This window comes from Echiichthys vipera (genome assembly GCF_963691815.1).
Source record: "Echiichthys vipera genome assembly, chromosome: 20".
In the NCBI taxonomy this organism is placed as follows: Eukaryota; Metazoa; Chordata; class Actinopteri; order Perciformes; family Trachinidae; genus Echiichthys; species Echiichthys vipera.
Window position 1 is genome coordinate 19,355,889 of NC_139845.1, and position 16,487 is coordinate 19,372,375.

Genomic DNA, 16,487 nt, shown 5'->3' on the forward strand with positions numbered 1-16,487 from the left:
TTTATTATTCCCATTTTCCTCTGTATGTATCATCTTGTAAGAGAGGAGTCCAAATTTACCAAGCAGGTACTGCAGAATATGCTCAGGTCCAGGCTGCCCGTCTCTGCCAGCTCCACAATCGTCTGGAGGAAGGAAACGAGGAAACAAAAGCCGGATTTTTACAAAGCAGAAAAATGAACGAGGGAGAAAATTCATCCTGCCAAGGTCTATTTGGCACCGCAACAAAAGACCTCCTGACAGCTGAGGGCTTGGATTTCCAGTTGAACGATCACACTGGAGGCTTTGTGATTCACGGCGCACTGGGACAAAGCTAACTGGGATTTACAGTTTCATTCATTGGTTCGTCTGTTTTCTGTTTTAAGGCAAAACACTGGACATGAGGTGTTTTATCTAACCTGCACAAAAACAATTCTTCTTCTTCTATATTTTGCGTTACACATATTACATCACTGTGCATATAAACTAAAGATAAAAAACTCTGGAGTGAAAAGCTTTGAAGCCTTTGATCCGGTGAGAGTCCTGCGCCGTGCTAACAATGCAGACTAAATATAGCTCTTCATCAATCACAGGGCCTGACAGGAAGCACGGCCTCTGTCGAGTGTGATAATGAGGGGACAGAGAGGCCAGAGCGTCAGCGGACAAGCGGCCCGGATCTCATTCACATTAAACAAATAACGAGATCTGTATTCACTTCAACTACACGGACAATTAGTGTAGGAAAAAAAAGACTGTCTGAATCCCTTCATTGTGATTATGCTTTTCTCGCATTTCAGACATTGTTCTCAAGTGATGTTTCTTTCCTGAAACTTTACCTTTTTCTTCTGCTCCTCCGATGCTTTGATAATTCCTGGGTCAGACTTCCAGGATTTGCCAAAGTTGTAGAACAGAGCCAGGGTGTTTATCAGGAAGGGCACATGGACAGTGGCAAAGGGGAGATGTGGAGCGTGGTTAAGGAGGACGGACAAGAATAGAATAGAACAGAAATACTTTATTGATCCCAAGCTGGGAAAGTGCAGCTAGTTCTGCATTTCACAATCAGACCCTTTTCATCTTAACCCCAGTACTTCTGCCAGAAGACTGACTGACTCAATCCGTGACACTTGAACCGCATCAAAACAGCATTCAAAGCTGTGGTGCGAACATGTAAACGCGTGTCGTTACCGTCACAACTCATTACAATTCATCATGTCGTAAAACTGTGGTTTTATAAGTGGAAGAAGTGGCAAAAAAAAAAAAAGGATTTGCATTAAAGGAATAGTTTGCATGTTCTCCCTGTGTCTGTGTGTCTTTTCTCCGGCTTCCTCCCACAGTCCAAAGACATGCACGTGTTCATTGATGACTCTAAATTGCCCGTAGGTGTGAATATGAGGGTGAATGGTTGTCTGTCTCTGTTTGTCTCTATGTGCCCTGTGATAGACTGGCATCCTGTCCAGGGTGTACACCGCCTCATGCCCGCTGGGATCGGCTCCAGCCCCCCTGCGACCCCGACAGGGACAAGTGTTTGGAGATGGATGGATGGATGGCTTTTTTGCAGAATGTTAAATAAAAAGATAGACACCACTCTTGTCTGTCTGTATGATAAATATGAAGGTAGAAGAATTCTAAAAAAAAAGCACTCGGTATAACTCATGGCGTTTTTAAGTCAATAAAACATTACCTGTATTTTTAAAACAATGACATCAATGCAAGTCAGATTCTTACTTCTTAGTAGGAAACAAACAGGCAGACTGTTACGCAAAGCTCCATCTCATCTCCCCAAGTCAGGGAGGGATCATTTCACTCTGACACAACAGCTCATCATCACTTCCTTCCATCAATACATACAAGGGATAATAAACCGATAATAAACGGACTGCTTATGGGACTGCTTATGGGACTGTGTTTTACAGTGAGTGTATAAATGTAAAAGGGAAAGAAAAAATAAATAAAAACTCCCATTGCCGGGCTGCTAGCTTTAGGGTCTCCGGTGTTGTGTAATCATGGGGAGATAAGGGAGCATTCTGTCACAGCACTGTACTGGCCAAGTGACTGACTGATAGTCGCTGAGTCAGTCAGCCAGGTGTGCGTGAGTCAGCTGAATCCCACAGGACACCAGCCAGGTGACACAGAGGCCCAGACTGTGAGAGCCTCAGCACTGTGCTGATGTGTGACTGAAATGTATCAGTAAGATGCAAAAAAAACAAGAGCAATTTTGGCAAAAAAAAACAACCAATGGGAGGCACACTTAAAATACATATCGTTTTCAGCCCACATGGTAGACATTCAGTCACAGCAGCATTTTTTAAACACTGCTTCGGGGCTCCAGAAAAGTGGCTATACTACCTTGATAAATTGGGATGTGTTTGGATCATATTCTGGGTGTAAGATTAAACATCTGCAGTGTTACTATTACAAGTTTAACACACGCCAAAAAATAAATATGAGAGCTAGCAGAGTCTCACAGGTTTCCATAACATGAAAAACCATTTGGTAAAAATGGTAAATGGACTTGTACTTATATAGCGCCTTTCTAGTCTTCTGACTACTCAAGGCGCTGTCACACTACTTGTCACAAAGACATTCACACTGATGGCAGGGGATCTACATACCATCTCATCTAACCATGAACACCACATTCACAGCACGGGGAACAATTCTGGGGTTCAGTGTCTTGCCTAAGGTCACTCTAACATGCAGACCGGAGGAGCCGGGGATCGAACAACCGATCTCTCGAAGGGAACAAGACACGTTGTTCCTCTATTCCACAGCCGTCTACCAAGAGATGGCTTTCAGTGCTTCCTCAGAGAGAGACGGTCAGCACCCACTCATCTTTTCAAGGCTGAGTGCTGAGGTGGCTCCCCTCACAAACAGCAAGATTTATCAGTGTGGTACTTTAACACTCGACATACTATGGTGAACTGAATGCTACATCAGTCGTTTTCAAACTTATATCTGCTGGAAAAGTATTTATGAGCAAAGTCTATTGAGGGAAAATATGATCTGAGTTTGGGAAAGACAAAAAAATACTGTCTTAGAGCTCCACCCTTCATCATTGGATCTGATTTCAACCGCAGGCCTGAGGAGGATAATGACAGAAAGTTTATGTAAGCAGACTCTGAAGGGTCACAGTGAGTACACCGATGTCTCCACTGACACAACACACTGAAGAATACAAAGGAGGACATCAGAGGAGGTTAAAGTCATCAGTATGCTTCAAACCGAGTGCTTAGATGGTCAAGCGGCTTTGGAAAACCCCTTCCCTCAGCTTCTACAACGTTGGAATCAGGGCTTATGTGGTGTTAAATAGCAAGAGAAGGTACATTGAGGTAGTTGTTAATGATCAGTGAGTCTTCCTCTTCTCTATAACGCCTTCAAGAGTGACTCTTTGAAACACTTTTGCCTTCACAGCTGTTCTGATGTCATTATTTCCATCATAACCCAACCTCGACTATAGTAGTTTTAACTTCCAGTTAAAACAAGCACCACGTCATCCAGAGCCACAGTGCTCCTGTATTTGCATATCACTTGATTTCCATAAATAAACTTGATTAGAAAGAGTACTCATTTGTATGCAAGTACTCAACAAGAACCATCTGTCCACCCGAGTGAGACAGTGGCCACCGTCCCTGAAACGCTGCAGGAGACAAGCTCAACTCCCAGAGCTGTCAGGAACATGACGCTGCACGTCTCTGAAGTACAAGAGCCAGCGAAAGACACCATTACTGGAAAGGGATTCATGGCAGGTACAGCCCACAGACTTAATGACAACCTCGATAGCTGTAGGGCAAAAGAGAGGCCTGAAAGAACATGAATTTTCACAATGAAATGTCTTCAAACAAGAGAGAACCTGCCCGCAGTCAAAGGGGGCAACTTTTGATCCATATACGAACAAACATTTACCAGACTGCAGGCTGTAAAATCACCTGCTCTTTAAAGGATGAATGCATATGTGAAAACACGGCTTAGGGAGCAGGTCAAGAACAGGTCTGTCATTGTAGCAGAAGCCTTCCATCAATTTTATGTCCAGTAGACACGTCATACACCCATGAAACAAACACAAACGCGCACACACACACACACACACACACGCGCGCACACGCGCGCACACGCACACACACACACACGCACACGCACACACACGCACACAGCATTTTTCCTTTTCAAAAAGCTCAAAGACATCTCACTCTCCCCTCCCATTAACGGAGCAGCGAGGCGTAAAAATTAAATGCCTTCCACAAACGAGAACTCCCCTCTCACCTTTTGCAATTAGTAGCTCCCGGACAGAAGGGCGATTCTTCCATGAACGAGGCCAACAGGAACTCTTGAGGAGTTGCTTGGTTGGGTTTTACCCGGCAGCTGTTACATACCCATACAGCAGCATACACTGAAAACTAAGCAGCATGTTCATTGAGACACATGAATTATTCTACTTGTTTACTTACATATCCATCACAACGGGACCCTAAGGCATTTCTTTAACAGCTTCCACCAACTACTACCACTCTTTACATTGTCCTGTAGTTTGTAACTTAATCTGAACGATGTTCTAACCGGCCAAAAAAAATAACGTTTTTCTCTTGAACAAAATGGATCACAGGCAGCAGTAAAAAACTATTTTACAAGTCCATATCTTATTGCGACCCTCCCTTCCCTGCTTGCTTTTTTTTGCCATTTACAAATTTCCCTGACACATTCACAAAAGCTCTTGTATTCTCTCTCTCTCTCTCTCTCTCTCTCTCTCTTGCTTGTATTGTGTAACTTGTGGCACAACTGCAAGGATTTGATTTGATGGAAGTCCCCTCAGGACAAAGCCCAAGAATCAGTTAAGTGCCAAAACTGTAAATGATTTGATTCAACAGAATTCATCTCTCGCAGACTGACGTGTGGCAATTCCCAACATGGCAGTAAGGAGCAGTTTTTAGCGTTTAAAAAATGTACGACAATAAGAAGTTCAGTCTCATATTGCACAGAATAAAAGCCTCATGGGACGTCATCCATTTTGGGTTTCTCTTAGTGCTATTCTATGCTTTATTTATGCAGTCTTCATTCAAAGCCAAGCTAACGTTGTGTTTCCTGTAGAGATATGAGAGTGTTATCATTATTCTCATCCAACTCTCAGCAAGAAAAGGGGAATTTCCTCTTCCTTTATGAAAACTAAGGCAAAACTGATGCAGTCTAAGACAGAGAAGGATATCGTTCCAGAACCAGTAGAACCAGGTGGCGTACATCCAGAACTTGGTGGCCAAGTAGATTCCCAGAGGGAGAGCGCTGTGCATGGAGTGGTCAAAGAAAGCCCTGCGCAGAGAGAGAAGAGGAGGGTCAGGAGTTAACATCAGTGTTTCTTTAAATTGCTTTTCATTAAATGTGTCACTGTCTCATTTCTGCAAAGCGCTTCCCGTCAATCAAACAGTGTGCACGAAACTGAGACATCTGCTTCACACTGACCCCATACTTGACACTAGTGTGCTCATGTTTTTGGTGAACTATGAACTGAACCTATCCGTTGGTAGCGTCACTCACTCTGGAAAGTTAACGACGCTCATGCAGTGCGTTTTCCAGCACCTGGGGATTTACTGCACCAGGCATGCGGGGCTTTCAGTTTAACGAGTGAGCTGGTGAATTTTAGCTGAATGGTTGCTTAGAGTAACTTGCATAAATGTTTGGCACAGATAATAAATACGGAAGAGTATGTATTTAAAATAGATTAATGTAAAAATTGAAGCAACTAACACATTTATGAAGAAAACAGTACAGATTTTGTACTGTTTAGGACTGTGACCTTAGTTCCAAAACATGTGTGAACTTGTTACTGTTAAAAGGATTATTCCACTTTGTTCCCACTTTATTTCTATAGATTTGGTCAAATCATAAGAAGCCAGTATTCTCCATTTATGGGTATCATTCCCACTACAGACTCAGCTCATATGTGTTCAATATATCACTCATCCTGCAGACGTGAAACTGCTCACTGTAGCACATACGGACAAATGCAAATGCAGAGTCCTTGATCTGAATCCTGCAGTTAGACAGCAGCAAAAATAAACCAACCCATTATCTGATGACACACTGCCGCTGGATTCACCAGCACTCATCATGACGATTGTTTTCACACTAAGTTAGTATTCCAAGAATGTCAGTAAATATAAAGCAAACACACTGGGTAATGAGTGTTATTGTAGTCACTGAGCCAACAGTATTGAGGGGCACAACAAACCATACCAGCAGGACCAGATGGCAGTGGTAATGGAGCCTAACCCTTTGAAAACAGAGTGGTCGCCCATGGAGGTTGTTGTTTACGGGATCATTTTCAAAACGATCTAAAATATAAAACATTATAGCTAGAGCATTTATTCAGCAGAAAGCTAAGGTTTAGTTTCAGATGATCATGTTGTACCCCTTTAACTATGTCATCACGTTTTGTGACGCCCTGTTGGAAAAGGGCTGACAACTCGCGAAAGTGCCAGAGTATTAATCCTTTAATGGCCACAACAGATTTTCGTCTAAATGATGCTCTAAACAATTATCTAAAATAAAAAGTATAATAACTAGAGCATTCATTCTTTTTGCAGCAGAAAGTGAAGGCATCTGTCTTTAGCAACATCACGTTTTACACTTTTGAAATCATCATCACGTTATGTGATGCCCGGTGGAGAAAAGGCTGGCGACTTGCAGCGGGGCCAGAGTATTAACCCTGGAATGACCGCAGGGGATCATCTTGTTTACATGATGCTCTATAAAACAATCTAAATCATAAAAGAAATAGCTAAAACCTCATTTTCTTTGATAATAATAATAAAACATGTCTGCTTTTATCTTTTTTAAATGTATGACTCATTCTAAATACTTTTATTAATTGGTATTGATGAATTACTTACATTACCTTTTAGCTTAGGTTGTACAGATTTTAGGGATATGAATCATTTGAAGATACTCCAATGAATGACATCACAATAAGCACAAATATCAATATAGGCACTGGAGGAGTGTGTGTGTTTAAGGGAGTATTTGACACTGCGTGGTGTGGAGTGTTGGAAATAATGTGTTTACATACAAGAATATGTGCACATACAGTTTATGTGCTGGTGCCATAGAAACTGTGTGTTTGTTGTAATGCTTGTGATGCCCAAATGAAGCTTCATGAAGCATTAGTTGTATTTGTTGACCCTATTAGATGGAGCTCTTGGTTTAAAGAAAAGGGCTCAATGAATGAGTATTCAGTGTTTTCAACCCTTTGTTGAACAGAGAGCTCCATCTAGTTGACTCAGAAATGAATGACAATGCTTTATGAAGCTTCATTTCAACATCATTATGTTAATACAGACATACAGATTTGATTTCAAAAGATTTTCATTTCAAAACAAGTCGATTCTAAATCCAAAGTTGGTAAAAACATGGACTGTATATAAAAGGTGGACAGCTTGACGGTTCCCTAAAAGTGATGCCAAACCATCTCGATCATCCCCTGGTGGCTCTCACCAGGGAGGACGTGGAGACTCATTGTCCATCTTTATTTACCCTCTTTACTAAATAACGTAAGTATAAAGGTAATAAATGGCAGGGAAAAGGCTGCTTGTGAATTTGAGTACGGAACACAAGGCTTTGTGTGTGCTTGTGCGTGTGTGTATCGTGTGTGTATCTGTGTCATTCATGTCATTGAAACGTACTTGGAGAGGAACTGCACGGTGACCCAGACGCCGGCGTACATGAGGCCCTTGATCAGCCAGGAGTCGATGTCCAGGTCAGCGATGAAACCAACTAGCCAGATGACCAGGAAGGGTGTTCCCAACATCACCTTCTGTCTGAACTCCTGGAGGGGGAGGAGATGAAGGAGACAGATGTTATAGAAATGGTAAAAAAGAAGGCATGGGAAGAAAGTGAATTGGTGAAAACAAAGTTGAAAGAGAGGACAAAGTATTGAAGGAGTCAGAGACTATCAAGATTGATAAGAGACAGATGTAATGGAAAACAGAGATGCGATTTTTGCAAGGAGGAAGGAGTCCCATTGAGCATTGTGTAGCTACATAGGGTTTTATACTACATCGTATAACTCTTATAGCTCAGGGTAATGAATTGTGAACATAAGCATCTACTGTATCTAGTGGGTGATGAGACACAGCGCACATTTCCAATAGTTTCTATTTTATGGGAGTAGTGTAGAGAGCAGTTTGTTCTGAATATCAGAAGAGTTATGAGATAAATTACAGCTGAAGATTCATGAGTAAAAGGTTCATGGTATAAACAAGCAACTTTCAGCTTTTATGTTCTTTAATACAATAGATACTGCACAATAAAGCAGGCATGATATAGATATGTATTTACTGATTAAGTCAAAATACCTGGGTGTCCTAACCTTGGCTACGTAAAATGTAATATATACTTCACACAAATCAAGCAGTGGATGTTATAGCAATTCATACATGTTTTCTACAAATCTACAGATGGTCTGTGAAACTACAGAACTCGGCCTGACACTAGGGATCTGCACTAATGTTGAGACAAACCTCAGACCTCTGTTTGATGTAAATAACAGTCTACAATCTATTTGTTGTTTGTATAAACAGACTAACAGGTAACAATCTCTATGTGGAGCAAAGATTTGACTGTCTACTTGTAGAATTTACCTTCATTAACTAATAATATCCCAGCAGACAGGTGGAGAGACAACAACACATGGAAGCACAGTTAAAACAGTTTGAAGTAGCAACAACAACAATAACAACAACATTATGCATGCATGGTTTTAAACCACATATCTGAAAAGAAAAGAAATATAGAAACGATAAAACATTTTTTACTCAATCATTTCAATCAAATTCAAAGTTTAAATCGAAGAGGCTATTTATTAGGATACATTCCATTATTATTATATTATTATTATTATCATTATAACCCAATGTTGCTACTGTGGGGGTGGGGAAAACCTCCATTCTCGATTTGACAGATTATGTGTCGATGCAGAAAAGTGTAACAGTGCCTGGAGATTCCCTGGATGTCAACCCTTGGTGATTGGGCTTTATAAAAGTTGCTTTGATCCTGTATTTTCCTAGCCTGGAAACCCGACAAAACTATCAAACTCATGTTTCATATGTTCTGAGGGAAAGGTCTGGCTCTTTCCCATACAGACGGATTTCCAGAGTCTTGACAGCCTACGGACCAATCACAACCACCCATCTCATTCGGGGCGGGGGATAAGGCGATCACTGACAGCATCACCGAACTGAATGGACCAGTCTGCAGGTCCATTCAGCAACGTTTTTCAGGCTCAGGAAACTATTGTTGAGAGCAAATATGACTCGATATTTTGTAACTGTATTGTCCAACATGTTTTCAGAAATACATTTTAGTGTACCATTTAGCTGTAATTTGAGAAGGTCCCCACTGCTTTCCATTGAGTGAGCACCACCGCTTCATTGTTGCGATTGGTTGTAGGTCTAACCAATACCGTCTAGAAGCATTTTGCTTGCATTGATAACACCCCTTGGAAATGGAAAAGGAACTGAGAGGGCCCAGACTGATACACATTTACGATTAGTCTGGTGATCCCAGGCGAGTATTTTCTGGAAGTTGTAGTGTTAAACATAACCTGTGATTTAAGAGCTGTCTCCTTCCTGTCAGACTGTCTGATCGGGGACTTGGAAAAAGTAGTGTGACAAACTGACAGCTTTGAACTGAACGATAATCACAACCTCAGATATGCTGTAATGGTGCAGTGGTGCAAAAGTTCAGTTTAGACAGGCTGGTCTGAGCATGTTTGAACTGAGACAGAGGTGGGTCATCAACTGGTGTGTGTGTGTGTGTGTGTGTGTGTGTGTGTTCCTACTAAAGGGATTCTGTCTGTTTCAAATTTAAGCAGTAGCCCATAATTCACTAAGCTTGATCATTGTTGTACTCTGTGTGTGTGTGCGTGCGTGCGTGCGTGTACCTTGTCCATCTTCAGTCTCTTCAGGTAGGATGGGCTGTCGTAGCCTTTGGCCTGCCGTGCTTCCTGTAAGTGATTGATCATCCAAACGTTCTTCCTTTGCTTGGCCAGATCAAGCGGTGTTTCGCCCTGAAAAACAACCAGTTAGTAACCATCCACCATCACACACAGCTTTCATTTGTCTACATAAATGTTATAATTATCAGATAAACAATATGGCAATACGGGTACATAAACAACTGTGGACAGAGTAGGGCTGGGCAATATGGCCACATCTTCTATCCCGATATGGGTCTTTTCATATCTCTATAAGGATATTTATCATGATATAGCATATTTTCTGGTAATTCAATAAATAGATGAAAATCTATATGAAATAACCCAATGGTAAAACCTATTGAGTACACTTGTGTGAATTAAACACTTGACCAAAAAAAAAAGATTATTTTTCGATTTTATTACGAACTTTAGTGTAAAAAAAACAAAAAAAAAAACTATTTTCTGAAAATTCTAAGTTAGTATGTGCTTGTTATTATCATTTTTGGGACATACTTCTGTATCACGATATAACTCATCACGATAGGATTCCATTGAAAGACGATATAACTCATCACGATAGGATTCCATTGAAAGACGATCAAATTATTACCTTGATGTTCTGTGCGTCGACATTGGCGTTGGCGTCCAGCAGCAGGCTGATGACAGTGGTGTTGCCGGCCAGCACGGCCCAGTGCAGCGCCGTGTTCTTGTGATATTTGTCACCCAGGTTGACGGACACGTTGAATGTCAGTAGCAGCCGGGTGGGATCCACACTGTCACACAGAGGGAAAAATCCAACTAGATTGAAACCCACATGACAAACATCCTCACAAGGACATCAAAACATGATTTACAGAAACAAGACGGTTGGAAAAACTGAAGCATTTGAATCCGGCTCATATTTAACACTTTATAACCAAGCAACATTGGTTATTCTTGTTGTGACACTGGAGTTAAATGGGGATTAGGGCAGCGACTAACAAATATTTTCAATTTTGATTATCTGATCTTCATTATTAATTTGATCTATAAAATGTCACCAAATAATTAAAATCATTTGTTTTATTTGACCAACAAACCTAAACATAGTCAGTTTGCTATTATACATGACAAAAAAGCATTTAAGCACATTTAAGAAGCTGGAAGCAGACATTTTTTGAAAACATCAACAAATTTCAACTGCAAGAAATCCATCTCTGTCTATAGAAATCTATTCAATTTCATTTCTTACTTTATCATTACTTACATAACTTCTTCATCATCCTATTTTTGCTGCTAATGATAAAACTCACCTTCATGGAAAAGTTCAGTTTCTAAATAATCACCAAGAAAACTTGATTATAACAGAATATTCAAATGAAGCTGAGCAGCAATACTGAGACTTGTTTCCCTGTGTGTGCAGTTTGTCAGATGAATGAGGACTCATTAAAGTGCACGTGAGGAAGTTCTGTGTGTGGCTGTGGTCAGCAGAAACATGCTCCAGCTTGTATGTTGTACAGTGTATGCGGAAATTCAGACTTGATCAGGCGGTTTGGCGAAAATGCAAATGCTTCCATTCATTTTGAATGGGGGTAGTGTGTTTGGTTTAAGACACGGGGGGTGCTGAAAAAAAGGTGAAGTGTTGAGACGGATTCAACTTTTAGAGAAGCGCCACATCATGCTGAAGGAAACTGGCATGCTGAGTTGTCAGTCCATTTGAGGTGGCGTCAGAGTCCTGTACAGCAAACAGTAAACATCCTGCCTCCATCACTGTCACAGGAAAGTTTGAAAAAAAACTATGAGCACAAGCACTTAAGTGAGTTTGTGTGACAGCTGACTGTTTCCTGTTCCACGCTCAAGCACAAAGCCCAGTCCCTCTGTCTCTTTTCTTTTTCTCTGTGAAATCGAGCTGCCTTCAAGTGCAGTAGGAAATGTTGAAAGCATAACAATGATCTGACAGAAAGCTTTAATTGTGAAATATAAATTCTACTTGTGCTACATTAGAGGGTTAAAGAATACATCATCACACAAACGGGCCATTAGGTGACACTCCAGTCAGTATTTAAAGCCTCTTTCACACGGTAACTGGTAACAACGAGGGATAACGTTTCAGGCACCACGGGTGATTTTCACTTTTCACACATGCACAGCCACATTCAGGAACATTTTCCACCTTGCGCTTTTTTCCCTAAATATCGATCCCCGCTCCCATTCACACATGACCCCATGCAGGAAATGTCCCAGCACATTGTAGGGAAAATATCACGTGTGTGAAGGGGCCTTTCTTGATTTAAAAGTTGACTTTCATTAAACATTTATTTTAACCATGTAATTTAGATTTCTTGTCAAGTCAGGCCAAAACTGTAGTAGCAACAATATGTCATGTGTACACACCTGTGTGTCCTGTAAGCCGCCCACATCAGAGGAGTCATGCCGTTTTGATCCATCATATCCACATCCTGATAAAGAGGAAAGATACAATCAGAAACTAAAAGAGCTAAGGGTGAACTGAGAGGTGGAAAAGAGAAGCAAAATGGCTCCCCCTAATGGAGAAAACAGGCAAAAAAAGGCTTTCAAAACAGACTAGTTCTCAAGATGCTGAAAAAACCCAACAGACATAGAGACAATGACCTTCGTTTTTAAAAAGATATCGTGGTGGGCAGTATAATAAATCTAAAGATCTCCTATCATAAGCTGCCGTGTTTGTGTTTCCTACCTGTCCTTTGGCGATAAGGTAGGCCACGATGGAGGTGTGGCCGAACTGGGCGGCCAGATGAACGCAGCTGCAGCCCTCGCCGTCGATCAAAGACGGGTCCGCGCCATATTTCATGAGCTGCACCACCATGGATAGATGGCCTTGTCTGGGAGAAGATAAACACGAGATGTTTCAAAGAGACACAGTTCAAAAATTCACGTCTTATTCCGACATCTCAGTGCTCGCTAATTTGCCTCAGAGACTGATTAACATCTTTGAAAACAAACAGCAGTTTGCTCCGTTTTGTTTGAACTTAAACCTGTTTTTATGCCTTTGTGCTGCAGAACGGTCTGTTGTCTGGTGAAAACAGCCATAACTCCAGTCTTTGAGCTGTTTGTTGGGGCTGAACCCAACAGTCCAAAGATCAGTCTCATTTACTCCCACTGCTATTAAACTGCTATATTTGCACATGAAATGATGCCTCCTCATATGCTGACTGACTCCCAGTCTGCTCTTCTCATTTGTTTGTATCTGTGGTGTAGGGGGTGATTTGTGACATGCTTTTATTGCATACAGTATATTGAGTTTTTAAAATTAATTTTTATTACCTACCCTCAGAGCACACAGCCTACTAGGTCAAAATGAGATGAAATTCATTGTTTCAGATTTTTTTCTTTGCCTACCTGAGTGTACTATTACTTTCAGTGCACAAAAACACAACAAATTATCTGCTGCGTGTAAACATGAGCAGACCCGGCACTTAGCTCCGGTATGCGTCTAAACGGCTGAGGTCATACAGACTGAGGCTGGGGGCCTCTAAAGGTCACTGGCAGGTGGAGTTGGGGTGGGGGGAGAGGATGGGTAGGTGATGGTTGACACAGGACTCCTCAGTGTCTGTGTATCAGCGATAGTGTGCATGTCCGTTCGTTCAATAATTCAGGACGAGAGTGCTTCGTGCCCCCTGTCTGCATGAGAGACGCGGGGTGAATCTCATGTGACCTGTCTCTGCTCTTCTCACTGGGGACATTATGACTGAGTGATCGTTACAAAGAGGGCAGAAGACCTTCATACAATTAAGTTGAGATGGAGCATCTACAGGGCTGTAAACTAACTTTTTGACTAACCTGCCAAGGGGACCAGTAGATGAAAGAATCTACAGGCAAAGTCCTTTTTTTACCGGCCAAATAATAAATTGGTTCTTTTTGTACATCTGTTTCAGTTTTTCATTGAGATAACAGTATTATACAGCAATACATACTTAGAAAAGAGGCTGAAGTATTATTTGGAAATACATTTTAATATTATTAATTGAACTTCAAAACATTGCAAATTGAAAACTTCAACAGTGCAAAACTTTGACAAAGGAAACGGAACTATAGAACTACAGATGGGACCGATTCGATCCGTGTCTTCAGCAGACACCATCTTTGTACCACCATCCATGAAGTCCGGCCGACTGCTTCTAACTGAGCTCTCGTGCCACAGCATCGTAGCTGTGCTCGGATCAGCCACCTATCTCCTCCTCTGTGTTTTTCCTCTTTGGTCGAGTCACACCGGGTATGTGCCGCCATATAACTGCGCCAAACTTTTAAAGAGCGGTGACATGTACGCCACGTTGCTTCTTAGGGGAACTATTTTCTACAGCGGTGACCTCTGGGGCGCTACTTCAGTGCGACACATAAACAATGACAGGTTTGACGCTAGTTGTGCCAACGTTTGCTACCGTCATAACCGTGATTTATAGCAACCACAATGTTATGCCATACCACGAATTATTTATTTCATGAGCAAGACCATTGGGACAAACATTTACCCACCCTGTGGCATGTAGCCCTCCAAAATTAAGTGACTTAATTGCTAGTTTACAGCCCTGAGCATCTAGTCATAAAGCAACAGTGTTGACGAGCAGTAAATATTTAAATAGCAATACAGGAGAGGATAATGGTGGTGGTGGTGAATAATCTAAGATTAAGTTCTGAAATATGTGTTTGCAAGCGAGATTAAGAGCAAGACACAATCTAATCTAATCTAATCTCTGGAAAGAACAATAAAATAATAATTATAAGATGGACTGGAAACCAGATTCAGTTGCTTTCTGTTACAATGTATTATAAGTAAAAGACATTTCAAGGAATGAAAGAAGTATGGTGTTGTTAAGGCACGAATAATATTATTTAAATAAATAAAGGTTCTGTAGATTACACGTCCACCAAACCGCAGGCTCCTTTATCTGTGGTGAGTGTGTGTTACCTAGTGGCCCAGTGCAGAGGTGTGGAGTTGAGGTCTCCTCCCAGCTGGTCCACGATGGCTCCCTTTGATATGTAGTACCTGCACATACAAACACAATCATCAGGTGAAACTTTATACTGCATTCACCCATGAATCTGACCTCATTTTGATAACTCAATCTAGGTGTGTCACTGGCACAAAAAGCAATGGATATTTGGATTGGAATAGATTCTCCTGATAAGAATGCCAAGACCTGACGCCCATAAAAACTATACACAGTATACAATACCGAGCCCCTGCAGCTGTCTGCATATACCATATTTTTGGGATTAAAAGTCGCTCCGGAGTATAAGTCTCACCAGCCGAAAATGCAGAATAAAGAAGGAAAAAAACATATATAAGTCGCACTTGAGTATAAGTCGCATTTTGGGGGGAAATTTATTTGATAAAATCCAACACCAACAATAGACATTTCCTCTTGAAAGGCAATTTAAAATAAAATAGAATAGAGAACAACAGGCTGAATAAGTGTACATTATATGACGCATAAACAACGAACTGAGAACGTGCCTGGTATGTTAACATAACATATTACGATAAGAGTCATTCAAAAAACTATAACATATAGAACATGCTCTACGTTTACCAAACAATCGGTCACTCCTAATCACTAAATCCACTGAACTCTTCTTCCTCAGTGTCACTTCTGAACAACTCCACCAACTCCAAAAAGGTAGACAATGCGCCGCTTAGCTCAAGCATTAGCAGGTAGCATCATTATTTCACAATGCACTTCTGCCATGACTAAACAATGAAGAATGGAAGTCTGTCTCCCGACCAAAGTGAAATGCTGTACATTTGTAGTTAACTGATAATACTGCTAGTTTGATTGAAGTAAGTGAATAGAATTCACACTGTGCTGACTGAAATGATGTGGGAATAAAATATATACCATGTTATACAGATGGCTGACAGAATTTTATAGATACTGTAGATAGATAGATAGATAGATAGATAGATAGATAGATAGATGGATAGATAGATAGATAGATAGATAGATGGATAGATAGACAGAGAGAGAGAGAGAGAGAGAGAGAGAGAGAGAGATAGAGAGAGAGAGAGAGATAGAGAGATAGAGAAGAGGGGGATTCCATTGAAATGTTTGTGGTGGTACCAGGGCTGTGCGGTACGGTCTAAAATTTTATATCACAGTATAACTGTATAGCACGGTTTATTGATTTATCTTGAAATTTCTATATAAATGCTTCTGAATTACTGTACCATTACCAAGTACCATTTTGAGGATCTTGTTTTTTCCTGAGTATTTTTTTTCATGCTACTTTATACTTCTACCCCACTACAATTTAGTGGGAAGTATTGTACTCTTTATTCCACTACATTTATCTGATGACTTCAGTGACTTTACCAATATAGATTTTTTTTCTTCACGCGGATATACACTCGTTGCAGAATAAACACACAATGACAGTTATAGACAAATACTCCTTTGTAAATTCACTGCTGAATTGCCTGTTTTCTGTGTCAACATTTCATTTTTTCAAAGTAGGAAGAAACATTGTGGTGGTGATTTAACCATTCAATAAACCAGACTGAAACGATGGCAAGGACAGCAACTGGCAAGAAGCA

General features: G+C 40.9%; 1 protein-coding gene across 1 annotated transcript in view; it reads right to left on the bottom strand.

The window, feature by feature from the left end:
* Positions 1–16,487, bottom strand: part of zdhhc17 (zDHHC palmitoyltransferase 17) — a 34,142-nt gene that overhangs the window by 7,568 nt on the left and 10,087 nt on the right. The window contains exons 4-12 of the mRNA XM_083935603.1: positions 14,862–14,939; positions 12,633–12,777; positions 12,311–12,375; positions 10,548–10,710; positions 9,902–10,027; positions 7,644–7,786; positions 5,162–5,274; positions 813–937; positions 60–122 (exon numbers count right to left, since the gene is read on the bottom strand). Coding sequence (XP_083791729.1) covers positions 60–122; positions 813–937; positions 5,162–5,274; positions 7,644–7,786; positions 9,902–10,027; positions 10,548–10,710; positions 12,311–12,375; positions 12,633–12,777; positions 14,862–14,939 — 1,021 coding nt within the window. The remainder of the gene's footprint in view (positions 1–59; positions 123–812; positions 938–5,161; positions 5,275–7,643; positions 7,787–9,901; positions 10,028–10,547; positions 10,711–12,310; positions 12,376–12,632; positions 12,778–14,861; positions 14,940–16,487) is intronic.